The sequence below is a fragment of the Takifugu rubripes genome, chromosome 1 (genome assembly GCF_901000725.2).
Source record: "Takifugu rubripes chromosome 1, fTakRub1.2, whole genome shotgun sequence".
Classification (NCBI taxonomy): Eukaryota; Metazoa; Chordata; class Actinopteri; order Tetraodontiformes; family Tetraodontidae; genus Takifugu; species Takifugu rubripes.
In genome coordinates, this window is record NC_042285.1 from 20,268,514 (window position 1) to 20,296,061 (window position 27,548).

General features: G+C 46.8%; 3 protein-coding genes across 14 annotated transcripts in view; all 3 read right to left on the reverse strand.

Moving 5' to 3' along the window:
• The window catches only part of tanc1b (tetratricopeptide repeat, ankyrin repeat and coiled-coil containing 1b), a 57,216-nt gene extending 47,571 nt beyond the window's left edge, over positions 1–9,645 (reverse strand). For 3 of the 4 annotated variants that reach the window (XM_029841726.1, XM_029841719.1, XM_011610335.2), the window contains exons 1-2: positions 9,466–9,645; positions 1,841–1,934 (exon numbers count right to left, since the gene is read on the reverse strand). In XM_029841726.1, the coding sequence (XP_029697586.1) occupies positions 1,841–1,934; positions 9,466–9,630 (259 nt within the window). In that variant the 5' untranslated portion in view covers positions 9,631–9,645. The remainder of the gene's footprint in view (positions 1–1,840; positions 1,935–9,465) is intronic. The other variant, XM_029841729.1, reaches the window with a different exon arrangement.
• Positions 9,646–11,195: 1,550 nt separating this feature from the next.
• On the reverse strand, positions 11,196–13,296 carry dap1b (death associated protein 1b). Its single transcript, XM_003961935.3, has 4 exons — positions 13,144–13,296; positions 12,104–12,191; positions 11,757–11,823; positions 11,196–11,616 (listed from the first exon to the last, which is right to left on the reverse strand). Exons 1-4 carry the CDS (start codon positions 13,211–13,213, stop codon positions 11,500–11,502), a joined length of 342 nt encoding a protein of 113 aa, XP_003961984.1. The 5' UTR covers positions 13,214–13,296; the 3' UTR covers positions 11,196–11,499.
• A 1,296-nt stretch (positions 13,297–14,592) lies between these two features.
• Positions 14,593–27,548, reverse strand: part of LOC101071642 (plakophilin-4) — a 45,181-nt gene continuing 32,225 nt past the window's right edge. For all 9 annotated transcript variants that reach the window (XM_029833157.1, XM_029833173.1, XM_029833161.1 and 6 more), the window contains 14 exons: positions 26,135–26,345; positions 25,068–25,200; positions 24,519–24,732; positions 20,958–21,141; positions 20,087–20,204; positions 19,451–19,642; positions 19,125–19,298; positions 18,873–19,023; positions 18,074–18,266; positions 17,770–17,854; positions 17,323–17,440; positions 17,089–17,229; positions 16,518–16,582; positions 14,593–15,642 (listed from right to left, as the gene is read on the reverse strand). In XM_029833157.1, the coding sequence (XP_029689017.1) occupies positions 15,400–15,642; positions 16,518–16,582; positions 17,089–17,229; positions 17,323–17,440; positions 17,770–17,854; positions 18,074–18,266; positions 18,873–19,023; positions 19,125–19,298; positions 19,451–19,642; positions 20,087–20,204; positions 20,958–21,141; positions 24,519–24,732; positions 25,068–25,200; positions 26,135–26,345 (2,222 nt within the window). In that variant the 3' untranslated portion in view covers positions 14,593–15,399. The remainder of the gene's footprint in view (positions 15,643–16,517; positions 16,583–17,088; positions 17,230–17,322; positions 17,441–17,769; positions 17,855–18,073; positions 18,267–18,872; positions 19,024–19,124; positions 19,299–19,450; positions 19,643–20,086; positions 20,205–20,957; positions 21,142–24,518; positions 24,733–25,067; positions 25,201–26,134; positions 26,346–27,548) is intronic.

Sequence of the window (27,548 nt, forward strand, 5' to 3'; positions counted from 1 at the left end):
GAGAGGTGCATTTCTGGGATTTCATAATGTAATATTCATGGCATCCACGTGTGCCTGATTTGGGTTTTTACAATATAACAGCAGCTTGTACCTCAACTGGGACATTAAAGGCAACCAGCCACAGCAACAGAGCATGCCACTTCTGGCCTGGCAGATCATTAAAGTACTTAAAGAGACTAAAAAGGCCTGTTTTAAACAGATTTGAGTCTCAGTGAGGGGAGTAATGCAAAGGAAGGATTTAGGAGGAGCGCAGGATGGAAAGACTAAATTAGCAAACTGTGTGTTTTTTGTGGTCTTGGCAACGAGGAGATCCCAGAGGAGAACTAATGGCTATGGTGGTATCTGGTGTAAGGGCCAAGTTTCCTTGCCTGCTCTAAAGCTGCCTCTGGTCCATAGCCACCATGTCGGGAGCAGAATATGCCGAGTGATCTTACAATTATGGCATTATCAAGGTCGACCCCCCTCCTCTGATTTCCATCACATGCTGCTGACCAGAAGTCAAAGGGACTCAGAACTTTTTATGGAGGAAAAGTCTGATTAATATTACTTTTAGATTTTAAAAAGACAAGGGCCGAGGTCAACTACATCAAGCAGAGATTCTGGCACAAGCCCACTTGGTATTACAAGTGTGGTAAGTTTTATTATAGATGGTAGGGTGGACTCGTAAGTTGTCCCTGGGGACACCGACTCATTTAGGCTAAAGCAAAGACAGGCAGCGGGAATTTGGATGTAACGTGGGAACAGAAGCAGGTCGAAGTTACCACTGCTAGCAGTTGTGCTGATGCGACCTCTCATCTGTCTTAAGAGCCCTAAACAACAGAGAGGAGGCCACATTTTATTATGCTGGCATGAGGACGGGGGACAGAGCTCATTTGGCTTGACGAATAGGCTCCAACTGGATGAGTGAAGCTGGGATAAAAGAGCTGATTCCCGCTATAAAACTCTGCAGCTCCCAGCAGTCTCTCTCTCACACTCACACACACACACACACACACATGCTGAGTTATCACAGCAATTCAAAAAGATTGAAAGGTTATGCCGAATCGATGGAAAAATACTGTAGCAGGAAGCCTGTTGAGGTTGTGTAAAGCCAGTTAAGGCACTTTGCCCTCTAATTTTAGCATCAGCCGTTGGCGCGATCATACCTGAGGCCGGGAGGCGGATCTCATTTATCTGTTGCATACTGGGACCAAATCAACCTGTTTAAACCAGTTCCGAAGGTGGCAAATCAAGCCTGGGCTGGTTGTTGTGGAATAAGCAGAAAACGGATAACGGAGGGGGGGCAGCACATGAACAAAACCCCAGTCGATGGTGTGTTCCTGCAGATGACTCATGATTAGTCAGGCTGGAAATGCAGTTTCATCACTTGTGATACAATGAAAGAAAAAGGTCTTAATATTGCAGATAAACGTACCGTATGGATGCACTGTCTCGCTGTAGTGGTTGTTCAGCCAATATGTAATTAAGTGATAACAGCTAGAGGATTATTTCTGTGTGCAATAATCCCAGTTAATACTGGGAGGACTCACTGTACATGTGGTGGTTATACAACAAAAACATCTTTATCAACCAGGTGTGGTCAGCGCGTGGTGAATGTGTGTGTGCAAGCGGTGGATGAGAAGACTGTGTTTTTAATAGACTCACATGTGACATTTGGGCTTTTAGCCGAGCTCACTCTACAGTTTTAATCTTCCTTCTGAATCTTTGAAAACGGTCCGTGTCTGCGTGAAAGACACTGAGGAGACTTTCCACACTCGCAAAGCATCCATAAATTTTGTGGTGCGGGGCCAGCTGTTGCCTGAAAACAGGCGTTCGGTTTTCCATCCCATCATCCACATACCTGAGTCCTTTTTGCTGCCCTTGCTTCCATCTCTATTCTTCTTCAGCACTGCCTTGAACATGGCAAGATGGTTGGAATGGTCTCTGTAGGGTCCCTAAGGGGGGGGAAGCACACCAGAAAAGCCTGTCACTCACAAAACGCCACGCCACTTGTGCAGCAGAGTGGAAGTGATCCACTGGCATCAAACGGTCCATTTCTATTCATGGAACGCGGCCACATTCACGGCGCCGCATTGCTCAACGAACAAATAAAAAAATGTGTCATTGAAAAGGAACTGCTGAGAAAAGTGATGCTTATTTCCGCATTTCTTGCTGCTTAACTGGCACCTGCCTGGGATTTTTCCCACAGCATTCTCAGTCCAGAAGGTCATCAGTGGTGGGATGCATGGAAAGAATGCTCCGATGTGTAAACAGAAGGACAAGTTGCTCTTTTTTCTCTCTGATAAAAGTCCTGAATTCAGCATTTATCTGATTGTTTAGTTGCTAACTCAGAGCTGCTCATGATGCCTTATTTGGCAGCAACGCAAAAACGCATTTCTGGTTACTATGGGGTGGCTTTCAAAGGAAAAACAAACGCTTTCAACCAAATAAGGGTATGCCGATGCAGAAAAGGCACTGAGCTCACCGGGCTTTGAATAACCGGCTCGTCTGTGCTCCTGCTGTGAGACAGGCTATCGATCCACCTTTTTTCTTCCGAACTGTGTCAGGAGGAACATTGGGATGCAGACACGCCACTGCGTCAGGTGTGGGAGGAAGAGGCAAAAGGGGCAAATCCCCGAGGATTTTCATCATCACGGCTCAATCTTGACTGGCCAGAACCAGTCAGTGGGGCTGGGTCCGACTTATACAGTACGCTTCAGTCATTTTTGACCAGATTTATCAATAGAGTTTTGACAAGATATGCACAGGCTTTATAAGACAGTTGATGTCACCTTACCCTGTACAATACAATGTAAATACACCCAAATATGCCAACACAAAGTCTTAACACAACTAATACTGTAATTGTTATTATAATGGCAATAACACCTGCACCAACAGGTTTGGACACAGATACGCTAACAGTTGCAAAAATCCACCCTCAACTAAATCAAACTGAGAGCTTCCGGAAATATCACAGCACGATACAACAAGTCTGACGTGGCCGTTTAATGATGCTTACAAGTCACAGTGAGGTGAAAGGTGAGTCAAAATTCCCCAAAATGAAAAAAACAAACACTATTAGCCCAGCTAAAGCAAATACAACCTGTCACTCTGTGTAAACGACAGCCGTGGACGTCTGGAACGCTGGTATTTCTGGGATGTTGACACAATAACACGGAAATTACATTACCAGATTAGATACATTCCATCTGAGGCTGGATATAGGGAGTTTAATACTGATGTTTAGGAACACCCAGATGTTCCGCCATAGAGGTTATGTGCTTTTGAGCATGACATCAAAGAAAATGGCAAAAAGCTAAAGAAGGTGTGAGCTAATAAATGGCATAATTCAGAGAGGAACAGCTATACGTGAACATGTTCCACAGTTTTGCTGAGTCCTGTGTGGGAGCTGGCTAATCATCACTACAGCAACAATAAACATCAGCCAGGTTCACCCAGAGGAAATGAGAAACTCCCTCTTGAAACTCCAAAAGCCCACATGACAAATTCCTCCCACCCCCGCCTGCACAATCCCAGCCACTGGATACGCATGCTCAGTACACATCCACAGACACCACCTCTCCCCCCCGGTAATCAGTCTGAGGCTGCATACTTATAAAAGAATAGCAGTTTATGGGTTTGCTGATATAGCGTTAGGGTCAGTGACCAAATTAGCTGGTTATGTCACTTTATGTTGTCTCGTGTCCCCCCCTCCCCCAAAGTAAGCATTGTGTTCCAGGAGCTGGAGGCGGAAGTAGCCCAGGAGTGAACCATCTCCCTTCCTTCCTATCTTTGACAGTTGCCCTTTTTTAATAATAATTTTTCCATTGTGGGGTCAGATGTCCTGTCTCCTTCCCCATATGCACCCCGGGGAATTTCCTGAGAATGAGGATACTCACACACACCACAAACAGCAGGAGAACGCGTGCACCGACTGCTCACAAGTGTTAGTCTGGATGGTTTAAGCGAGGGTTAGGAAGGGATCTTGTTGCCGTGTAAACACCACTCCTATTCTTCCCCCTCATGTATTTGTATTAGGACACACAAACACACAGTCATCAACATGCATCCCAGTAACCCTCCACACAAACAGGCTGTGCAGCACAGACAGCTTTGACCATGAGCTTTAATGTTTTATTGCTGCAACTGTCTCGGTGCTTTAGAGGAATGCAGTCATCATGGGGAAAAAACATTTTCATCAGTTTACCTGATAAAACTGTTAATGTACGAAGAATATGATTCAGATCAACAAATATGCTGCAAAACTGTCAACAACCTCTCCTCTTCCCCGCAGAACCGAGCGAGCAGATTCCTATTTATGAAACTACAGTCACATTGTTAACCATTCCGTATTCACACTTTCAGAGAATTGACAATTGACTGCAACGCATACCGATATTCAGATGCATCCAATATCTACCGGTACAAAAATGTGACCTTTCCCAGGAATTCTGCTGGGAGTAGAGAGGGAAGGACTACATGGTATCCGCCAAGGCTGGAATGAAGATTCCTCAGGCCCTGAAAGCAGCTTCATCCCAGTCCCCTGAAGCTGTGTTTGGATATCAGTCTCAAAGAAAAGGGGGCCTCACAATATTAAAAAAGATCAGCACAAGTGGCTCAGTGGCCACACACAGTCTAGAGTCGGCTCTTTAAATACAGAGTTGCACTGTGGAAGTGTGAGAAGCACTTCACTATTAAAATAATCCTAATGTGTTATGAAAATGGATAAAGTAGTCTAGATGCTGGAGACCTTATCAGCTTCTGAAGTAATACCCAGCAGCTTTATGACCTCACCATGATTGTCAGGTACCTGGAACAGCTGCAGGTAACAGCAAAATGGAACCATGGTAAAAATAAATAAATAAATACAACGTAAAGGGGGTTTTCCTTTCAAAATGTATGGAAACGGACACCAGGGGGGTTAACAGCATTCGTGGGTCACTCGTGACTTGATAAGAGTTCAGAACCATCCAGGGTGTGAAGAAGGAGCGATCCTCGCCCACACAATGCTGATGTGACATGTGGTTAATGGGGCCACCTTTACAAGAGACATTTGAGATTACAGCTATATATAGGAAGGAAACAGGGTTGTTTGACCCGACTGCCTTAGGCAGAGAAGACGGTTCACATACGTCACAGACGGCTGGCGAGTACAAACCTGCTTTGTCCCGTGTTAGATGACACGCGATAGAGGCAGCGCGGACAAGCTCAGATCAATTTCACAGTTATTTAGGCTATTTTTCACCTACTGGAACTTTCAAATGAATGACTGGCTCTTTCTTAGCTGCTGACTCTGTCCGGACAAGCAAATATTTCCACACCTGACCTCAACAAGTGATAAGAACAAGGTTGATGTTAAGTTTAGTTTTTTAAACACGGCCAAAAGAATGTTTTCAATTGTTCCTGTGAAGGCTATAATTATCAGCTCTTTTGTGATGTGTTCAATGAATGCAGGAAATGGGACTGGCCCTGCACGGTCAGATCAAGTGGCCCATAAACAATGGGAAGTTTGCTAATGAACCCTTGAAGGAGGAAGTGTGTGTGAAGGAAGAGTGTGGAGGATAGCAGTCCTAATGTCGGCCATTGTAAAAAGCCTGTTTTTCACACAGGCCTCAGTGAAAGGGAAATAACACTCTAACACACACATCATTGAGAGTGGGGACCGAAATATAATCTAGGACCTTGATAATCCGAGGAGCAACGACAATGTTGTGCTATAGCATGTGAAAATAAATGTGAACCATGTCTTCAGAACCTTTAGAAGGAAAACATGTGACAATTCTCAGGAATCCTGAAAATGTGCAAACTGACTCGCGAAAAACCGATTTTTGTGCAGAGTCAAGGGTAAAACTTGATCATTCCGTGACATTCGGCATTGCAAACTTAATTAGAAGCAACTTAAGAGATGGTACATTGGAAGTAAGGGTGGTGCTTTTTATCACCGAGCAGAGACAACGACGATAGCATCACGATCTCTGCCAGCTCGTTTACGTGGGTATTCCAGGAATGTGGTCTAAAACCAAAAGATCTCAGGAATGTTCCTTCAAAAACCAAAAGATGAGAACACGTTGCCTCAAATGCGGCGTATTTACTTTTGCAGGAAGGCACCAAAGCCTCACGGTCAGAGTCAGACTCACAGCTCGAGGCAAAACCCCGAGTGTCTCAATAAGACGGAACAGCCTGGTGGCTCAGCGTGAAATTAAAAAGGATAACGAGCGTGATGCACTCATCAGGCACCACGAGAGAGGCAGCTTTATTTTGAAAGGACAGATTAGGCAGCCCGGGCAGCTTTTATTGTTCCCGCTGTTCCCTCCATGTGTTCCGCAAACAGAACATCAGACTAAAAGCTGCACGTGTGCAGGGAGTTTGCCTTCAAACCAGTTCCTCCGCTCCGAGCCGTTCTCCACGGGATCCACATCAAGGACAGACCCCAAACACACGCCAACGCCATCACCCGCAACACTTCCAGCACGACCAGCAACAGGTTTAACTGCACACTGGGAAACAGCCGTCTTCAGGAGCCACTGAACATGTGCGGCAACACACAGAAAGGAACGCGGACTCGTGCGCACGCCTCCCAGGAAGCCCGATATTTGCCCACGGGTGAAACATTAACGAGCCGTGTTTAAAGTCTACAGGAAGTTTCAGATTATTGCGTTAAGAGCTGCTGGTCAGAAGGTCACATGTAAGGGAGTCATCGTCATAACGATTCAAGAGCAAAAGGATGTGAGGTTACAGGCGCTGGCGTCCACCGGGAACAGCGTCCCCGCCATCGGGGGCTCGATCCCTGATACAGGGAAACCCAACGACTGAAGTATGATTCGTTTTGCCGATTCGGTGTCAGAACACGAACACTGAGCTGCTCAAACAAGTCTCACGACTCCAAAATCCCCTCTGAGACTGTGAAGTGCTCCAGGGCTTCTGTGAGAGGGGCGCATCACCGCTGGGATGTTCAAATATCAATGGAAGTATCAAGAGGAACATGCAAGAAAAGACTGGAAGAGTGGAGCCATGACAACAGGAAGAATTAAGATACTATCAGTAACCAATTGTCATAACATAAAGGTTAAAGCACCAAATGCTCGTGCCTGTTAAAGGCTATTTCCACACTGTATTTCACATTTCACTTTATCTTGGGGGGGGGGGGGCTAAAATGTAAATGATTAACCTGTTTCTGAGAAGCACAAACACACGTGTTTAAATGTATGCTGCATATGTGTATGCTGCTCACGAGCACTGACCTTGAAAACAGTCACACATGTCAGAGTGCACCAGGAGTTTCATCTGAAGGGCTAAAAAACTCACACTGTGTGTGTGTGTGTGTGTGTGTGTGTGTGTGTGTGTGTGTGTGTGTGTTCCCTCATTTACACGAACTTTAATTCTAAGTCTGGTGACAAAACACCTGCCTTGTTGGAACCATTTGCTTAAACTAGAGAGAGTCCTCACCAATAACCAGCATGTTTACTATCAGGTCAGTGGCTCCAATATCTGTCCTCCTTCAGCCATAACAATGTGACTCGTATGCCAGGATCTGTCTGGCCAACTGGCAGGAGAGACCCTGGGAACCAGCCTCCACAGAGACTGGAAGCCTCTTTCACTGAGACAAGAGCTCCGCAGCTCCAGCCTTGGAAAAGAGCCAGGATACTTCCTGTGACGGCTCCAACGGTGCCTGAAACCATGTTGCAAAGTTAATGTTCACTATCTGCAGGTGACACGCAGGAGCAGCCGAGCTTCTTCCACCTGTGGTGCCTCAAATTGAAAACCAGCGGCGTCTATACGGCCGCCCGGGCCCTGGAGCTACCCTCAGACACCTGACACAGGAAGCAGCAAAGTGCCGTGGGAAGTTCCTGCCGGGACAGAGCGTGGAGAGGCTACTGAGACTTCTTATCACTTTTCAGAGAACATGTTGAATCAACGACTCAGAGCGATCAAAGCGGCACCCTGACATTCACAAGCCACTCCTCTGATCAGCAATACAGGCCTGCGGTTTTCAAAGCACCTGGCTGGATTTCAAGGCATTTCTTCTGCTGCGAGCGCGCGCAGGAAAGCAAAAGTCTCGCACAGCCGACGGTCAGACTTCAATGACTCAATCTGTGTGGGCAGGCAAGATTACAGTGCTGCAGCCTGGAACCTGCTACTATAGCTGGGCTGGGCTCTGGTGGGGAAAGCCGCAGCATCCAATCACAAATACACAGGCTAACATTAGCATCAAACGAGACCACACGGTTGAAACGAAAAAGTAATGATCGTTTTAGGGTAACATCTGCACCCTGCCTGGCCGGACGTCCCTCCAGGATGACAATCCGTCGTCTTCAGACGTCCTCAGATGCCACTCTGGGAAAAGTATACAAAGGCACAAACGTGTAGGTTCGGCTCGCTTGTAGGGGCCGACTGTGAACAAATTTGGTTTTAAAGCAGACCTTTGGTTTGCTAAATGGTCAAAACGGGGTTTCTGAAAGTCAAGAGAGTTTTCCTCACATCTGATGCGTTTTAAATTGGAACAGGAATTCCCCAAACAGTTCGTAGAGGTCGTGATAAAGCCAACCTGAATATTTGTCGGCGCCACCGGCCGTAGCGTCCCTGGAGGGAGGACTGCGCCGCTAAGTGTCGCCGTGCGAGTGCTGAGGGTCGAGGGTGATCAGGAGGACTCACGACAGCTGCACCCCCCCATCGATCACGCACAAGCGTGAATGTTAACATGGTTCCAGCCAGTAGAGCAACAATGGTGCACCGGGTTTTGTGTTGTTTTCTTAAATAATGTGTCTGCTAGTAACTCTGGAAAGCAAAAGGCATTTTGCAGACTCTTTCCTCAGCGTGTTCCATAGTTCCACTAAGCTGGACAGGTGGTTTATATGATACACAATGTCTTTTGCAGCTATGGGGAATAGTAATAAAGTGAGTATTTAAAGAAGAAAACACAAATGTGTATAATCCAGAACTATATTAAGAGAAGCAGGGAAATCTGTGACTTTTTGAGCGGACTGTCCCTTTAAAACATCCATTTGTGGCACTTTCAACAATTCCCTCATATTGTAACAACACAGGTTGAGCATTAACCTCAACCTGCTTTATTTAAAATAAAGCTTTCTTAGGGCTGAACTGGGCCCGTTTCTCTACTGTATATTTTTGCTCTTAGAGTCATCAACAAAGGTCCAAACAGCAAAGCTGCGGGTTTTTCTAGAGTCAAAGACGAAGCAAATTCCGAGCTGACACACTTCTCCAGCCCAAATGGGGCCCGGATCCCGGTGGTGGCCCGTTAGCTCCAGCGGTCCCTCAGCCCGAGCACCCAAAGCGGCCGGAGACCCCTTCGATGGTCGGAAACACTGTCACGTCTGGTGCCCTCCTCTCCTGACTCAGCGGGCATGTCCCGACATTCCTCCCGACACACGGCGCCGAAAATCGGGCAAGTTCGAAACTTTTCCGGCAGCTCCGCGCTAAAGACGTTATCGCCGGAAACTTTTAAAAGCACTTTATAAACTTTACCTGCTGTGGGTCATTTGACGCGAATGCGGCGAAAACCAGCGAAAACCCTTTCCCGGTCTTCCAGTAGCTTATCTCCCCGCCAGCTCCGTCCCGGCTCAGACCGACTGGGGAGGCTCCGGGCCGCCGGGCTCCGGGCCGCCGGGCCCCGCCTCCTCCGCCCCGCATGAGGTCATCTGTGGGGAGGCAGAGAGGGCAGGCGGGATGCCCTTCCTCATCCTCCTCATCCTCCTCTCTCAGAGCATTCCTCATGGATGTGACAGGATGCTAAAGATGCAACCTGATTGTAATGGGAGCACTGGGATTGGTGGGGAGGATTCAGCATGTTTAGCTGAATATTTTGGATTAGGAGGCCATAACCTCACTGATAAATCAGAAAAATCCATGGTTCACTGGGCAGGACAGGTTGAAAGGGAGGAAAAGATCACTGTCGAGTGCAGGGCGAGGCTGAGTGAAGCAATAATGGTCATAAATCACATCTGGAATGTCAAAAAGAAGTTTTTATTTCAACCTCACCCATAGCTCCAGTTGAGCTGAACCAACACTGAGCACCCAGGTGCATTCATACCAGTGTTGTCCTCATTATTCTGGCTCAGAATTCTCTTGCATTCTAAGACTTCACACCGGGTCCACTAGAGAGGAAGCTATATGAATTCATTGCTTTTGGCTGCCTTGTCTTTGCAATTCAACCTAACCAATGTGTCTGTGTAGATTCTCAATCATCCAGGTCATCGTTATCCAAGGTAGTTTTCAAGCTCGGTCCCCAGCGAGTTCAGAACTGAAGAAGCCTTCTGGATAGAAGGAGAAACGTCTTCACAGAGAAGAATCACAGTCCAGTCGACAGAGAAAACTACCTTGGATAACCTACGGTAATCAATGAGGGAAATATCTCTATCGCATTTTTCTCATCTCAATTAAAATCTCAAGGGGGCCTTTTTGCAGCCAGCTCTTCAGCAGAAGAACCGTGACTGAAGGGCCCAAGCCCGACAGGAAATTAAAGCCTCTTGCTCTCAGCTCACAAAATTCCAAAACAGTGCGGCTAAAATTCAGCCGAACGTGCGTCCTCCAGGAAACATGAGACACTTCAGCCTTTCAGCCAAATTCTGCTGAATAACTCATTTAAAATGATTTCATTTAAGGGAAAAAAAAGTAACTGTCACATGTTTGTCTCTAGTGACCTCAGGCTGTGTCTTCATCCACCACGCATGGCTGCAAAATGTGCACATCAGGGATTCAACCAGATCTGTCCCCACTCCTGATACATGGATGGGGAGCGGAGTGGTGGCGAGTCGACCCTCCAGACGGCCGAGAATGGACAGACCCTGGCAGTGAAAACCACGGTGGCAGGTCAGAACATTACCAACTGGCAGGGCACTTCAGACAGCAGCGAGGGCGTCGCACGTGTTAACAAGGCTGTCGAGGGCTTTCTGCATGAGCAGATCATGTTTGTGGACACGTGTGGTGCAAACAAAAGGGGCCCCACATATGAAGTTAATGCATGCCATGAACCCTCTGCACCCACAAAAAGGGAGGGGACACGCTTGTTCTGAGGAAGCTTCAGTCAAATAACCCATTTAATCAAAACGGAAATATTTATTTCGCATTTCATATGTTTGAGCAGTTTTTTTTCCCCTCCAAACACAAACGTCTCAACTGTTATTCTTTAACTTGACTAAATACTTCCCTCTAGTGGCCGTTTAGCGTAAAGCAACGCAAAAAAAGACTTCTGCAGTCGAATGATGTCATGCAATTTTTAATAAACCTATGAAGTGCTACATGATTATGTCACAGGAAAAGTCACTTTATATTACCTTAGCCATAAACATACAAATATATCTTCTCTTTAAAGCTACTTAGCACAGAGTGATACAAAACGCTGGTTATTCTCAAGCAAGCAGAGCAAAGGTCAAGGAAAGGCCTTTCTATCAACACTTAAACCGTCCGCCCTCTGGTGCGCATCAACACGCCACTTTGCTCTTTCACAGTTGACTTTACACCGTTTCCCTCTGGGGCTTTTCCACGAACACACACGGCGTTTTAAAACTTCCTGGGCTGCTGGATGACGAAGGTCCGGAGTGAGTGGGGCTTCTCTACCGCAGGACGAACCTTGCCGTGCCTCACGCTCACGGGCGTCTCTGGGAAGTCGTGGCTCAGCTGCAGACACACAAGGGGAAGGGGATCATTTCATTTCGCGTTAGGCTCCCAGAGTCACTCCACCTAATCCGGTTTACTCAGTAAGATATTAAAGCAACACACAACGTCACATTTCTGCCAAGAGGAATACACTTGCTCACCTTGTCAATTGTTCCTGTGAGAAGAATACCCACTTGCTGCATCCTGTTGGCGGCACCGAGGGTCCGGCTGCAATAATCGAAACAAAGTTTCACAAGATGGAAAAGAAAATACGTATTGACCCGATTGTGCCAATTGCAGTAGTCGGACCAAGTCGTTTTGGAATTTCTTCAGTTATAAAAGTGATGTAATCTTGCACTAAAATCTTTCTACTTTTTCTAAAGAGAAAATTGAGGTTTAGCTAATATAAAAAAGTATTTTGTGAGGAATAAGATTCAATTCTTTCAAGTCTGAAAGGTTTGGTGGCGATCCTCCCGCCAGGGGGAGACAAACTGGACTTTAGCCCTACCTTAGTTTATCAGACCTCTTGGTATCCTTCTCGGGGGTCACACCCTCCTCCAAGATTTTTTTGGCCACCCGTTTTCCTCCAGCCTTCACTGTCGACCAAAGGAAGAAACAAGCAGCTTGATGACGTCAAATGGTGTTGCAGGACATCTCTTCCTCCTTCAACCTCAAAGGACAAAAACTCTTGCCTACATCCACACCATCATGGAGCCCCACTCCACACACGGGGAGGTCGACTGTAGTAAAATACCCAAGCACCGTTTTGTAGCAATTGGTCTAAGATTACTTCAGTCCACGGGTGGGGGTTCAACTTCCCCCTCACATACATGAAGCATCCTTGTATTGATTCAGTGTTTACCATTTTAAATTGATACCATTATGTGGGGGACAAAAAATGCATTGTGTTCACAATCACCGTGTGAGCCGCTGGAAAACACGCAGTCAGTATTCACGCCGCTAGATGGCGCCATTTAGCACAAATAGCTTATTTAAAAATAATTTGGAATTCTATCCAACAATGCGTAAAAGAAAGAATTTTAGAAAGCATTTAAATGTAAATTGTAAATGGTTTCGGAATATTCTAGTCAACGTAGAAAAGAACCAACATACGTTACCAACATAAACAAGGCCATTAAATGAAGACATGCACAGCTCAAAGTGTTCTTGATTTTAAAAACGGACTGCCGTCCCGAGTGTAAAGAGGGGTTTTTAAAGATGATCCTTAAAAATCAGCCCGGGGTGGGTAAGTGGGAACCACCTGAGGCCTCACGGAAAGCAAAGTAGGTCAGTGAATCATGAGCACATCCATGTTCCCTGCACACACCGAACCCCCCCCAAAATCTAGCTTTAAAAACACCAGACTCGTTCCTACGATGACCGAGTGCAGCAGCGGACTTAATTCAGCGTGTGTGCGCGCACAGATGCGTCTGGACCGAGCTGCAAGAGCAACAACGCGCTGATCTTTTTATTTAAAAAAACAAACAAACAAATTAATTAAAAATAAGATAAACACGATGCATGCGGAGTGTGAGGAGAGCAGTTTACCCGCAGGAGGATGACCAGCTTTCAGCAAACGAGCTCCTTTCGCCCCGGGTTTGGAGACTTGCTGCACCATCGTTGAAAACTTTTCAGAGGTGAAGAGAGAAGCCAGGGTGGTGCAGAACCGCCCACTTTTATACTGAAAACGGGGGCGTCACAACAGGAAGAGCCTCCAAAACAACTGCTTTTGATTCGGTTTCTGAAGAAAAGCCCCGAAAGGTGAAGTGAAACTGAAGACGCGCAGCGTCAATATGCAGAAATCTGAATTCCGTGTTAGAAAAACACCCCAAAGAGATCAAAAAGTAGGTGAAATCACGAGTCACGTGTGCACCTACCTCAGCAGCAATGAGGTGTCTGAAAGCCCAAGAATTTCTGGTACTTAAAGTGTTTTTTAGTTCAAATTAATCCAAAGTGTACCTTAGAAGTGTATAACTTTAAGCAGTTCTGCCCTTTTTAGGTGCTGTAACTAGGATGCACCGTCTTCTAATTGTGCTTCTTTAACTTTGACCCTTTTGGACCCAGTTCAATCTGTAAACAGGTATCCTGGTATTTCACTACTGGACAGTTGGGTTTTTGGTGTCATATTTGTTAAATTCTTTATTCTTTTGTGATTGATGGAAGTGTTTGGGTTGGTTTTTTTTTTTAGTTGCAGAGCTCATGTTCCTCCTGTTCTCTGTCAATCCAGCTGTCAGTCAGATGTCAAACATCTGGCCTTTATCCGGGTTTTCAGATTGAACAGCCTCTCCGCAGAGTTGTGGACAACGCTGAGAAGAGAAAGCTGGGTTGTTGACTGCAGACTCTGACTGGCTGCAGCAGAACATCCTGTTCTTTTTGGCAAACGGTGCCAGAGCTTGTGGCTCACTGGAGCAGTGTGCAATTAGGAGTGGAAAGGCTGCCCCAGTGGACAATAGGGTCAAATTGAAGGTTTGCGACGTCCACTTGCAGGAGATTGTGGGTAGGAATAGCCTGGAGAGAGTTCTGGCATGCAAATGCAAAATCAGACCATGCATTTGGATTCTGGTTCTACGTCAGTTTGAAACCTTGTAGAATAACGAGCGTAAATATGAATTAAGCTAGTTCAGAACCTCAGAGGAGCGTCACTATTAGAATACATTTTTTCATTGGATTTCCTGAAAGGAAGAGATTTTCTGAATAGCTTATTAATCTGACCCTTTCTATGAATTGGCAGGGTTCAGTTTTTCCAAAGAGACTTTCCCCCGAGTCGTCTATGATCCCGGAAGTGAAGCTGATCTGCTCAGATGATTCGAGAGGCCTTCGGCGTTTCATTCGGTGGAGAAACGCTCTACTTGTTCAACGCGTGCTCACGTAAATGCACATTTTATGAAACAATTTGCCCAGCAGGCACACAGAATAATGACCGGCTCCATGGAGAAGGAGCGTTTGATTTTACCACTTGGTGCTCCCGGCGAGGGGGAGAAAAAAATACAACCAGTCTTAAAAAACAAAACTGACCTTTTATTTTGTTGTGTTACGACGCCATCTTTGCCCACATATTTCTTTATATATTTTTATATCTATAGATTCTGACATGGCACAAGTTTATTTTTTTAACCAGTGCTGATGAGTGTAAACCAGGTTAGATGGTTTCATTTTTTTTTAAAAATGTATTTACAATAGAATGAAAGAAATGTACAAGACTCCATGGGAATGCACAACTTTGACATTAAGTACAGATACAATTTGATCTCTCTGTACAATCTATCGGCATTATTTGACTTCTTTTTCTTTTGTCGTGTTTAAATCATTGCCATTTTTACATTTTTATGAGTTCATGATCCATTTTGGCTTCAGCACATACACGATTCCCCCATCGCGACTCTTACCGCAGACCCTCGCTCACATGACCCACAGCTTCCATCGGGATGTCACAGCTAAGAGTTTTCCTAAAGTCAAACTAACATCTAGACAGAGCAGCACGTACGTCTCCTCACGCCACTGTCCGCTAACCCTGCTCTCAACACACCTCCAGCCAGATTCCATCTCTACTAAAATACAAAAAAAATAACTTAAAAAAATGGAAAACATTCCTTAATTTCCTTCTTTGGCACACGTTCCCTCTTTCCATCTGCCATCGCTCAGTTGAACTCTCCTCCAAAGCACGCACATACATTCACTTTACAACAAACACACTTAAAAAGCCAAAGTTCATGAAAATAAAAGTTCTGGGCCCTTTTGTGCTTCGCTGCTCCCCGCCGCGGGAGGACGACGGGAAGTCCTTTTTGTTCAGGCGCCGCTGCAGGTTTAAACCCAGGAGTCAGGAGAGCCGGGATACTGTTCTGCCCTGTACGGCGGCCTCCGTATGCTCGCGTAAAAGTCCATGTAGTTGTTGGATTTCAGCCCGTGGGGCTGCGAGCTGTAGTCGGCCGTGGGCGGGTAGGTGATGACATCCTCCAAGTATGGGTCCTCGTACCCGTGGGGGTGTTTCAAGTACATTCTGTAAGCATCGTAGTTCCTCCGGCTCTGCTCCTCTGGATAATACAGTGGCTGCGAGGAAAAGAGTTATTCCGATTAGATTTAATCTGGAATGTGACGTATTTTATCACCGACGTTGTTTCCACAAACAAATGTTATTCAGTGTCAAAGAAAGTGTGAAGATTCTCCCCAGATTGTTGGGAATAATCGCTAGAAGAGACACTTTGAAGTCCTAGACAGGACTATTCCGACTGCACTGGCTTTATTCCCACAGCTGAAACACAACAGAGTTGTTGTCTGTTACGGTGCCTAATCTGGACGCTGCTGCAGCAGCCCAGATTTCTGGAGCTCATTTTCCTGCTTCAAGGTAAATATCGGAATTCCAGAGGACAGACTGGGTTGTCTGGAGTCACTGGGATAATGGCTGCCATTACACATTAATCGCCCCCGATGTGATGGGATACAGAACCCTGCCCATTCCATCTCCGTGTCTCACTTCTCGCTGCGCCTCTTATTATTGGCTGTGCGTGGACGTGTCCTGCGGTGACGGGTGCCCGAGACGCACCCAGATCGTCTCAATCCCGCCAGTCACATCCACTCTGGCTCAGACAATGGCTGACGTGCTGGGTCGTCCCCGGCGCTGGCATTTATCCACGGCGGAATATATGTCAGTCTCTTTCTATTAGTGAGGCAGGGCGGAAGAGCCGTGTCTCCCCGCCAGGTTTCTAACAGCGTGAAGGGGCGCGGACATCACACTGCCACAATTCAAGGGGAAGGGAAAGTGCAGATCGGACCCAGAAATGAGCGGACAGGAACTCCAATCCTGTTAATCAAGTCTAAGACCATTTAAAAGCTTGCGGATGCACCTTTGTCTCCCTCGGTGAGCTGATTTAAATTAAACACACACTCCAAACACACCTGTGAAGATCCGAAGCGAGTGGATTTACCTGTGTTCTTCTTGGCTCTTCTCTTGTGGGGGAGGGGTAGTAGTACGGGGAAGGCTGTCCAGACCCTGGAGGAGACAGTTCAAGTCATTTATTTCAGTTTGCAAACAGTTTGTTTCAGTTCGGTGGAAAAATTCCACCCACACCCCCCAAAAATGTGTACCTTCAGAAGGACCGGGCTGGTTCTGTTGTTTACTTAGCCCGAGGGACTGGTATTTTGTCTGTTGGCTTAAATGGTGGAATTCAGAGTTTCCACTTGGTTTTGTAATGTTTGGACTCGCTTATTCTGCCAGCAGCCTGCGCCCGCCAGATCGCAAGTTGGCGAGGGTGCATGTCTGGCTGCATCATGTCTGCGGAGCCACCCAGAACCCCCCCTCTGTGCCTGCTGCGCCTGGACCTGACAAAGATGGCACCACAGTGGAAGTCCACTGAGGGCTGCTCAGCACTCTGCATGACGTCTTAAATGAAAGCGGACAGCTGTCCAGGTACGGGGGGGGGGGGGGGGGGGGGGGGGGGGGCGTTCTGGAGATAAAAGCAGTTTTGAGAATTATGGGTAGCTAAAACTTTAGTTTACCTGTAAACTGTTTTTTATGGGCACCGCTCTCTCCCTGGTAGTTATAAAATTGCATAGTTGACTGCGCTCGCTGATAATCTCGGATTGTGTCTCTGCGGTCTTTCACTCCCAGCATGGCAGGAGACGACATGGCGCTGGCAGCTGCCGAGACAAGAGGACACATTCCAGCCGGGAGTTCCAGGAGAATGTTTTTCCCGTGTCTGTTTACTCTCAGTGTGGTGGGCAGGAGCCTACCAGGGTGGCTGACCGGGGACATCTGGATAGCACTGGTGGGCAGGGTGGGCTGAGACTTGAACCGATCCCTTTCAAGCGTTGAGACTGGAGTGAGGAAATGGTTCTGGCTCCATCCGTCCTGTTGGGACAGAGAGGAAAACTGGCTTTTGGAAAAACAGACTTCGACAAGGCAAAGACAGATAAACAGATCCTCTTCACTGAACATCTACAGTGGTGGACAGATCTTTTGGGACGGGACTAAAGCATCACTGCCAGCTGATGGCGAGGCTGCTAAATATTCATGTGATGGTTTATTTATTTTATCGGTTCAGTTTTGAGCACACTGACATGTGTTGACTTTGATTTAGGTTTTTCCCCTTAAATATTCCATGATAATATTTGAGATTGAGTAGAGTTCAAGGGTGTCCCTCAACCGTTCTCCACCACTGTAAATCCGTGTGTCTTTACCTTCTTATAGATGGTGCGCAGATCCCGGTACTGCCACAGAGTGTTCAGCACCTGAGCGGCTGCTTTCACCACCTTCATAGAGTACCTGTGAACAGGGAGAAAGTGGAAACATGCTTCTAAATGCACATTTGAAATGATGGGAGGAGGAGAATAACCTCTGTGTTTCCAGCGGGAACATTATAGAATATATAAGGGGCTAAAAATAGGAACTGTGCCATTTTACTGTTCCACTGAGACGGGTGTGAAACAGCCCCTCACACTGACCCAACCATACGGCTAACACGAGTCGCCGTGCACGGTTTACCTGTCTCCTCTGCCCTTGGTGATGTTGACCAGCTTCTCGATCCCCCCTGTGTCAGCCAGGGCTTTGGCGTTCTCCATGTTTTTGCTGGTGACCTCGTGCAGCGTGCAGCAGATGGCGGCCACCGTTTCGTCGGACAGCATGGTGGTGTTCCCCCCCGGGAGGCGATTGACCAGGTCCCTCATGGCATACTTCCCTAGGATGGAAGGAGACACCTGAGACGCGCAGACATGTACGCTTCTCCAACCATAGAGGAGAACGTGGGGTGAACACCTCCGCCATATATAGGTGGATACCTGCCAGTGACCTAAACTATTTCAATCTCACCAGAGACCGCAGTGAAGCAGTTTAACAGGTTTTAAATCCTGCTGAATAAATGGATTTGAGTCCTAATAAATTTATGGCCCTCCTCTCTGCACACCAGTCTACCCTAATCACATTCGTGCAGCACAAACCCACATTTACGTACAGGCCTAAACCTGTAAAAGCACCATATGTTTACAAATGTCACTAGGATTCCTCCGTCAGCCTCGAGCTCTGAAGTCTTGAAAATGCGACTGCTCATTAATTCCCCAGAACATAAAAACGTTCATTAAGTCAGTCTGCTTCATGGCTGTAAAAGTGCTGCAGTGGAATTAAAAATACCAACAGGGGGGCTCAAATGATGCCACAATTCCCCTGGTTTTGTTTCTGCACGTGGTTTAAAATGGTCGATTCCAGAGTGCCACCACATCACGAACAGACGCGTATCCAAAGCGAATCCACGAGGAGCATCGTGTCCCTATTAGACCTGGCTCCTCACCTATGAGCTCCTTGTTCCTAACATCCAGCGCCATGTTTCGCAGAGCCGTTGCGACCGAGCACACCACCCTGTCATTATCCATCCGCAGCAGCTCCACCAAGATGGGCAGCCCCTTCTCCTTACGCACCGCCGCCCGGATGTACGCCGCAAACTGTCCACAAACACACCAAAGTTGGGTTTGAAGCAGCCCGAGATGGAGAAAGAGGAGCATTTTGGTGAATGGATTTAAGGTTTGTTTAGGTGGAAGCGCACCTTCCAGTTGCCAGCGGACAGGTTCTGTAGGGAGCCGGCAGCACCCTCCAGGGTGGCAGGGTTGGAACTCTCAGCCAGCAATGTCAAATATGGTTTCACCACCGAAGGGTGCCACAGCATCTCTGCTCCTTTGGGGCATTTGGAGAAGCCGGGGATGGGCCCCACCCCGTCCCACTGAACACAGGCAGCAAAGGTTTAGGCAGGGAAAAAAAGAACAGAACTCTTAAGCAACGATCACAGAACCAAAACATTGGTTGCGTCTGAGCTCCATGTAGAACCTCTGAATGCTCTGACCACTTCTTTAGAACCCCACCCCACCCACTCACCGTGTCTTCTGGCAAACTCTTTTTCTTCTTCTTCTTCTTCCTTCCCCAGCAGCTGGAATCCGCCTCCTTACTGGGAGACTCGTTGCCCAGAAAACCGTCCAGCTCCTGCCCCCCCATCAGCAGGGAGGGCGCTATCTCCAGCTCCAGACGATATGAAAGGTTCCTCAGAGTGCAAATGCAGTTCTCCACAATCTGATACCATGCAGAGGGAGACGGGGGAGTTACTGCAGCGGGCTTACAGAGGAGAGGGTCTCGACTGTAAAAGTGTGTGTGTGTGTGTGTGTGGGAGACTGGCCTGCATTTGAGCAGCTATGAGATGCTAGCATCCTCAGCTGGAGAGAATATCTGAATGACCCACCATTTGACTGACATCAGAAACAACTGTTCTTGATATTTTTGTGAGGTTTGATGTCTTTTCCAGTGTGTGGTCGCATCTGTTGTTGTGCATGTGTGGCTTCGTGTAAAAAACACCATGAAATAGATGCTGCTGGATGCTCATTCTGACAGAAGCCATGAACTCATTCCAACAAGGTTAAGCATGTGGGGTTTTTTCCGCTCAGAGCCTTTTATCATGTGGTAGCATGTTTAAATCCCGGCTAAATGTGTGTGTGCGTGCGTGTGTGTGTGTGTGTGTACCTTGCTGTCAAAGTCAGAGGTGTTTACACAGGCTTTGATGACATAGAGCAGCGAGTCAACCAGGCCCTCACAAGTGCGCATCTGTTTTCTTGCCTCCTCGCCAGCTGAACTCAAGTTCCTTTTGAAGAAAACAAAACACAACACACACACAGCACACACAAATAAATTAGGTCTTTGATTTCAGGCTTTTCTTATCGGGTGAATGAAAATGCACACAAAGGCGGGTGCGTGTTGCACGTGTTTGAGCTCTGTCCTGTTTGAATAAGTAATGTGGGCTTCTCTCTTCTCCACATCCATAATGTATAAAGCGTGTGTGGTCTGACTGAAGTGATTATGACACGTTGTTGAGTAAATAAGGACCTAACTAAGTGTGCTTCCACCACAAACAATCATATCTGTGTGTGCAAAGAGGTGCAGACAAACATGGTTTAGGGTGATACCAGCTAAAAGGCTAATTTGCCCAAGTGTAAAATGTCTTCTAAGACGTCTTCCAGGAGAGGAGATAGAAGAGGTTTAGACGTCCTTTAAACCTAAAGTCAGACTCATTCTGATACTGAAAGCAATGTGAAAGTGACTCTTAGCAGAGCTTTAAAAGGATTATCAACATTAGTATAGCTACTGACATCATAACTTGGACAGACTCTTGCAGCAAATGACTGTGATTGACATATTAAAGACTGGCAATGTTTACTATTGTACTGCAAATGGGAACGCTTCAAATAACATAGCACTTTTAAATTTTATATATGATTTGTGAACTGCTAGATTAAAAGGCTAAAATAAAAAATGTAAATAACGAAGGCTTTGCGTGTAATAATACGTCTGACCACCGTGTGGCGCTACTGCCAAGTGTGTTCATTAGGCGGCGTACCTCAGACACCCGGAGGTGTTCCTCAGCACCAGGGAGGAGTGGAACTTGAGCTTGTGGTCATCATCGAAGGTGGCGCTGCTCCATCCCGAGTGCGGGATGATCACAGTGTTGGTCAGAGTTGCTAAGGCGTCCCGAATGATCGTCATCTTCAGGGCATCGCAGGATGACAGGTTCCACAGAACCCCTGTGAGGAGGCACAAAGAGGGAAACAGGTGAGCCTCCGGTGGACAGCTACAAAGCAGTGCAGACACATCAGTTTATCAGCGTGTGCCGATTCATCCACGAACAGGACGAACACGGACACAGACGCAGACACACCAGAGGTGTCCAGTCCTGTCCTACCAGGCAGAAAATGCTTCCACCAAAGGAAAGTCTGATCCCAGGTGGACGCCTCATCTGCCTGGTAGGACAGAAATCCCAGCTGGAGTGTAGCCCTCCAGGACTGGGCCTAGACACCTTTTACACACCCAGCCGACATTTGTCGGGAACAGCTCAACGCCTGTCACTGCCACAATGGATTTCATCAAGTCAATACCCCCAGGGAGAGGGTTAGATTCCTTAAAGGCAATAAACAGAAATAAAAACAAAGGCAACAAGGTGGAAATCCATATGGCGATGTCATCAACACAGTCCATTCAGGTGTAGGTTTGGCAACTGCTGATAATCACGCACAGTCGAGGCGTTAGCCAGCATGTAGCCTGCTGTGCTAATAACGTCCTGTTTGGATGGGTTGTGTTGAAGAGGAGGGTGATTACTGCAGAGCACTGGCCACCTAACAGGTTAATGCTGCAGGAATCTTCTGGAATAATAGTCGAGCGCTACCTCCAAAACTACCTCAACAAAGCCATGATGCATCCATGATTCATCCCCCACACCGTTTGAGGAACCAATATGGAGATGGACGACATGTTGTCGCCGTCCCCCTGTGCCGCCGACATCATTCAGTCTGCACAGCAGCAATCAAGAAGCAGAGGCTCGTAATCGAGCGTCGATCCACACGGGTGCCTGAAGAATAACCTGAGCTTTAAACTATTTCTATGGTCAAATAGATCAGAGACGTCTCCACCTGCAGACATATTAGCATAATAACAGCAGAACACAGCATATCTGGGGCACTTTAGTGACTTGTTTCTTCCTCTTTGGCACAGGAGCCATAATAGATCTCCCTCCTTTTCTATCCACAACCAATTCATTACATCAAAGGGCTTCCAGACCAATTAATATTTTTAATTCAACTTTTAATTAAACGTGCTTAAATATCGAGAGGATTCTGTGACAGCCTATGTCAGCGCACATCTCCTCCCAGCTCGTCAGGCGGATGCGTTGCCATGCATCTGCAGCTTCCAAAGAGCAGAGGTTTAATGCAAAGCAAACAGGAAGAATCTGTAAGAGCCACTGAGGCAGTGATCAAAGAAGTAAGTGAAGTGAAAATGGAAGGATGATTGTCTGCTGCCCTGGAGTATTGTCTGCAATCATTCCCCAGCTTTGCGTGGAAATCAATTACATCGCAGCCTTTATTGACTTTTCCATCTACACTTTTTCTTCTCCTCTGACACCAGCGATAGTGTGACAGTGTCGCTGTGAGTCCAGACAAATGTTCACGGTGCCGGTTGAAGTTTTTCTATTCCACGGGTCATATTAAAGGAACAAGTGGGAGAAAAAATGATTCAGTAAATAGAGAGTGCTGATTTCACCCAATAAAGGCAATTAATGGAGGCAAATGTCAGAGATCAGATTAGCCGAGAGCCGGTGTCGCACACTTCTGTCCACCTGGCCAGCACAAAGAGAAAAATCTATTTTCAGATCCAATTTCCTTTTTTCTGCCAATAAAAGCCCTGACATTTTCACTCCCGCCTATCATAACAAAGCACAGACAAGCTTGATGAGTGGCATGCAGAAGCTGCTCCATTACCTTTTTAATTCTAATACACACGGCTCCTTTTAGCATTTATATTAGATGAACAATACATGTGGCCTCGAGGACAAATGTGTAATATTCAGGTTGTTTTGTGGCTCTTAGAAGTCTCCAATCAAGCTAATGAGCATGTTTTTGGGCCGTGGGAGGAAACTGCAGCACAGAGAAGAACACGCAAATAAGAAAAGATTTTCAAAACATATGTTTTCTGCCTCATCACTAAAGTGGGGTTGAGGGGAGCCATGGCATTACCCCAGAGGAAGTGCGCGTGCATGTGTGTGTGTGTGAGAGATGTCCCTGGCGTATGGAGCTAATGATAGCACTGCGAGGGCTGGCCCTTTGATCCGAGTGGATGTTGAGGGCAGCAATATCTGCAGCAGCTGTTGAAAGAGCAGGCAGGTGAAGCAGCTGAGGTCGCATATTTGTGTCCCCCGTAACACGACTTCTGACCCGGGGGGTGGACACCTGGACCTCCCAATAGAGATGATGAGGTACTGATATGATGTAAGCACCAAATGCTTCTCATGATCATTTGTGAAATCTGATTAACCTCTGTGGTGGCTTTGACAACAAAGCCTTGTTTTAATTCTTTAGTGTGTTTTAAACAGTTAAGATGGAAGCTCTGTTGTTGTCCTCCATCTGGAAGCTCTTTATGTGAATTGTCTCATCAGCTATAATTAACCACAAGTGATGCAGCACTGCTGACCTTTTCTAATTGCTGCATATCCTGGGCCCTGCACCACCAATTAGCCAAAGCAGACTCTCACAGTAATGGATGACATGAAAAAGATGGCATTCGATTAAACCCCGAAGAAACGTGACGCTATTGGGTTACTGTCCACCGCTTCCCTCTCTCCTTTCCTCTTCTGTTACATGTAAATGTGATATTTTAAAACAAACAGACTGATTAAGACTGAAATCCGATTATTTTCTCCCTGACACCAACGCCGAGTTGTGTGTTTACTCTATTGTTCCTTTTCAACCAACTGTTGGATGGTAAACCGAGACCATGTTAGACCCCAGTCAAACGGATCCAGCTGACTCAGCCACCTGGGGGCCAAATGTCCTCACTTGTTTATTTCTGTAGTGCTCCACCCACCCTGTCCGAAACAACATGGACCACGGCATAATGACACCAGGCCAGCACAGGCTGGAAAACAACAAATTTAGTGTCAACGGCTGACGGCCAATTTAGCTGTTTCAGGTACAATTACAGAAAGCAGCACATCATCATTACCAAAGCAGCACAGCACTAGCGTTCTAAAACAGCCCCAGGTTCGTCCATTAAATTATTCAGAATCTTTATTTACCAATCTTCTCCAGAGTGCTCCTGACCTGGTGTACCCTCACAATAGACTGGGTTGTTGTTGGCTAGAATGGTCCTCCTATCACAGCCTCTGATGCTACGTGATAGCAACGCTTCGGACGCTACCATTAACTCATTTATATGTTTGAATGGTGCACACGTCCCCCCGCTGACGCAACCTTTAAGGTATGTACTGGATCCTTTTTATTGAAATGCTGCGGCATAAATCTTCCCTGTAATGTTGCAACGTGCCAAGAAGCACAGCTGAGCGAGTCGAGTCGTGACAGGTAGGGAGGAGAAAGCAGCATGGACCTGCAGGTTATAGCAGAAACATTCTTACCCGTGACGAGTTCCCGCACTTCAGCGTCCGCAGTCTTCCTCAAGAGGCGCAGCAGAGCTGGAACGCCTCCTGCGTTCCTCACGGCAATTTTATTTTCATCCATAGATTTGCCGTAAACGAGGTTCCTCAAAGCTCCGCAAGAGTTCCTCTGGACCTCGAGCACCTTGTTATCCAAGAGGTCCACTAGATGTTTAATTCCTCCCAGTCGGCAAACCTGGAATGACCATGGAGAGGAGTGGAAAAAAGACATTTCAATGAGAATCACTCAAATAAAATGACACATATTTGCAATTTATAGGCAGAACACTAACTAAGATATAACAAAGTTGCTATTTGAAGTAATCTCTGGATAAATGTGTCCCATTATTGATAATTTCTTATTTCTTCTTATTTAATCTTCTGATAGTTACATCCCGTTCAGGTTCACAGGGAGGGTGCTGGAGCCTCTCCCAGCCTCATATGGGCAGGGAACACTCATAGCAGGGGCCTCGGATTTGAGGGTTGGGTCCCCTCCTCAAGAAAACGAGGAATCCGTGTTCCACTACTCACCTCTGCCTTGACTCGATTGTCACCGTAGCACAGGTGCTGCAGGTACGCGGCTGCGTTGGCCTGCACGGAGGGGAAGTGGTGCTGCAGCATGTGGATCACCTCTGTCAGCTCCGGGTCACGCCAAGCAAACTCCCTGGAATTACAGGTTGGACGTAAAACAAAGAATCTTTTGACTTTAAAAAGAAAAATAAAGCCAGTCTCTATTGGAATGAACTGATCAGCACCTGAAGGCAACACAGGAAGCTCAGGAAATGAAATTCAAATCCTGCTCTCCATAACCAACTCACCGTGGTCACACTTGGATTTGTCCCTTTGTGTGCTGAAGAATGAAATGACGGATGCAATTTTCCCAAGGGCGGTTCATGAAATGCGCACAAATCCTCCTTTTCTGATCAAAATTTCCACCATCTTCTCATTAATCAGGAAAGTCTAATTTGAAGAATAAGTGGCCCGATTTCTTGATTACTGTTGTTGCATTAATGAGTTTGGATTCCCTGTGATAAGAACTGTCGGCTGGTTGAACTCCTTTAGTCCGACTGCAGTAACACGGGTATAATTGAATCCCTAAAGTGCAGAGTCAGGGGTTTCCTGCCGAGGGTAATCGACTCTATTATAACTCACGTCCATCCGACCAGAGCAGACATGGCAGATCTGCGTAAAAACTGTTAAAGAATCAGATATTTTAGAGTCAGCTCAAAAGCTTGAGCTGCATGTGGCGACTGGCCGGGTTCCGTTTGAAGTGAAACCTAAGTTGCCTTATGAGCACAATTAACCCTTTCTTGATAGATTTCATGTTTTATAAAAAACACCTGACGGTTTGACTCAGCTCGACTCTGAGGGCGAGCGCGGCATGGTGGTTATAAAGTAATGATGTGAAGCAGCTGCTCATCAAACATCTTTCCTCAGGCCGTTTCTGCTTAAAACATTCACGAACGCTCCCCACGAGCAGAATTATTCATTGAGGACTCCTAACAAAGCACATCTAATTTTAACTTCCCAGCAGAATCGGTCCAACTCCTTTAAATGTAATGAAAGAAGGAAAAGACTGCTGATGAATCCAAGCATACCTGGGGTCCTTTTGAATGCTGTCTATAGAGGGTGATCGGGTCGCGCCGTCGTCCATGACGACAGGCTGGCGAGCGTACGCGGGATCAGAGGGCCGATATTGCGCAGAGTGGTAGGGGTCAGCGTAAGTTCCCCCCGTGTGGAGAACGTAGTTGTTTCTTCGGTAGATCATGGCGCTGCGCTGGCTGGGAGTCCGCTGGAGACTGCCCACACCTGAGGAGCAAAACATTGCCAAGGGTTAGGACTACAAGTTTACAGAGAGGGAGGAGTGGGAGGATGAAAGGTGGTGAGACATGTGCAAAGATCACCAAAGTCTATGCAGCACGCTGGCAGTGCGCCACGTTAAAACCAGCCCAGAAACACAAACATGGAGCTGTTCCTTCACACTCAGCAAAATCTAAAATCTGGAAGAGATTAATGACAAGCAGAAAACATGGCCTGTGGTTCCACAAGGCAGAGGTCCTCTTGTGGGATAAATGGGCCGAGCGATGGTTGAGGCGAGGATCCTGCTGGTTTTCAAGGAAAACAGGAAATGTAAATCGGTTCGATCGTCCATAAATCCTTCCCTTGGTGGGCTCGTTGCGCCATTATCTTCTGAGATAAACTTTGGCAAAGCCAGCTGAGCAGCATCGGCAAGCCAGAACAGGTCCAAAAACACAGGACGATTCTGCAGAAACGTGGCAGACGTACCGTCTATCCTTCAAGATAAGGTCCGATATCGAGTCGGGGAGATTTCTGCTTCAGTCATCTTTAGGTTCATGACCCAGTCCTCTGTCACAGAGCTGTGTAAACAACCAGGTCGGATCGAGGCTGCCTCCCCTCAGAGGTCACGTGACATGTGGTAGCGTGACTGCAGCGTTGGTCAGATCACCACCAGCCTTCCAAACAGGACTGGGCATGTGCGTGTGTGAACGCCCTCCTCCTGGAGCCCGAGACGTCAACTTCCGGAGCCGTTCCAAAAGCACAATTTCTCACATCAGTGCTCCTCTATGTTTAGCAGCAGCAGCTCTCTGCAATATGGTTATCACCTAAATGATACCCAACGAGGCCAAAAATGCTGAATCCTAAACAGGCTATTCAACGTCTGCCCGCATCATTGACAGCAGCAGGTACAAATAAGAGAAATCAGGGCAAAATAAGTCATTTATCTTCAAACTAAAATAACCATCCCTCATTTCCTCCTTGCTCTTTTCTCAATAGAGCTGGTACAAATATAGGATAGTGTTTCGTCTGGGGGGGATTTCAGAAACACAGCAGCAGTTATTGGTCTAAAAGGGATCTCTGGTGAACCAAAAGGGAGGAATAAGTGTGTGTGCGTGTGCGTGTTCATGTGCGCGTGTGTGTGTACACGTCTGCAGATATGTTGGGGTGTCGGTGAAAGCTCAAAATGGGTATCTGACAAAAGGACGGCGATGA

What these genes read in the sequence shown, in the direction of transcription:
- dap1b (XM_003961935.3), bottom strand. Translation starts at nt 13,213, where the DNA reads ATGGTGCAGCAAGTCTCCAAACCCGGGGCGAAAGGAGCTCGTTTGCTG. An exon ending in AGCTGGTCATCCTCCTGCGG is followed by an intron (nt 12,192 to 13,143) that starts GTAAACTGCTCT and finishes TTTGGTCGACAG; the next exon opens with TGAAGGCTGGAGGAAAACGG. An exon ending in TCACAGGAACAATTGACAAG is followed by an intron (nt 11,617 to 11,756) that starts GTGAGCAAGTGT and finishes GTGTGTCTGCAG; the next exon opens with CTGAGCCACGACTTCCCAGA.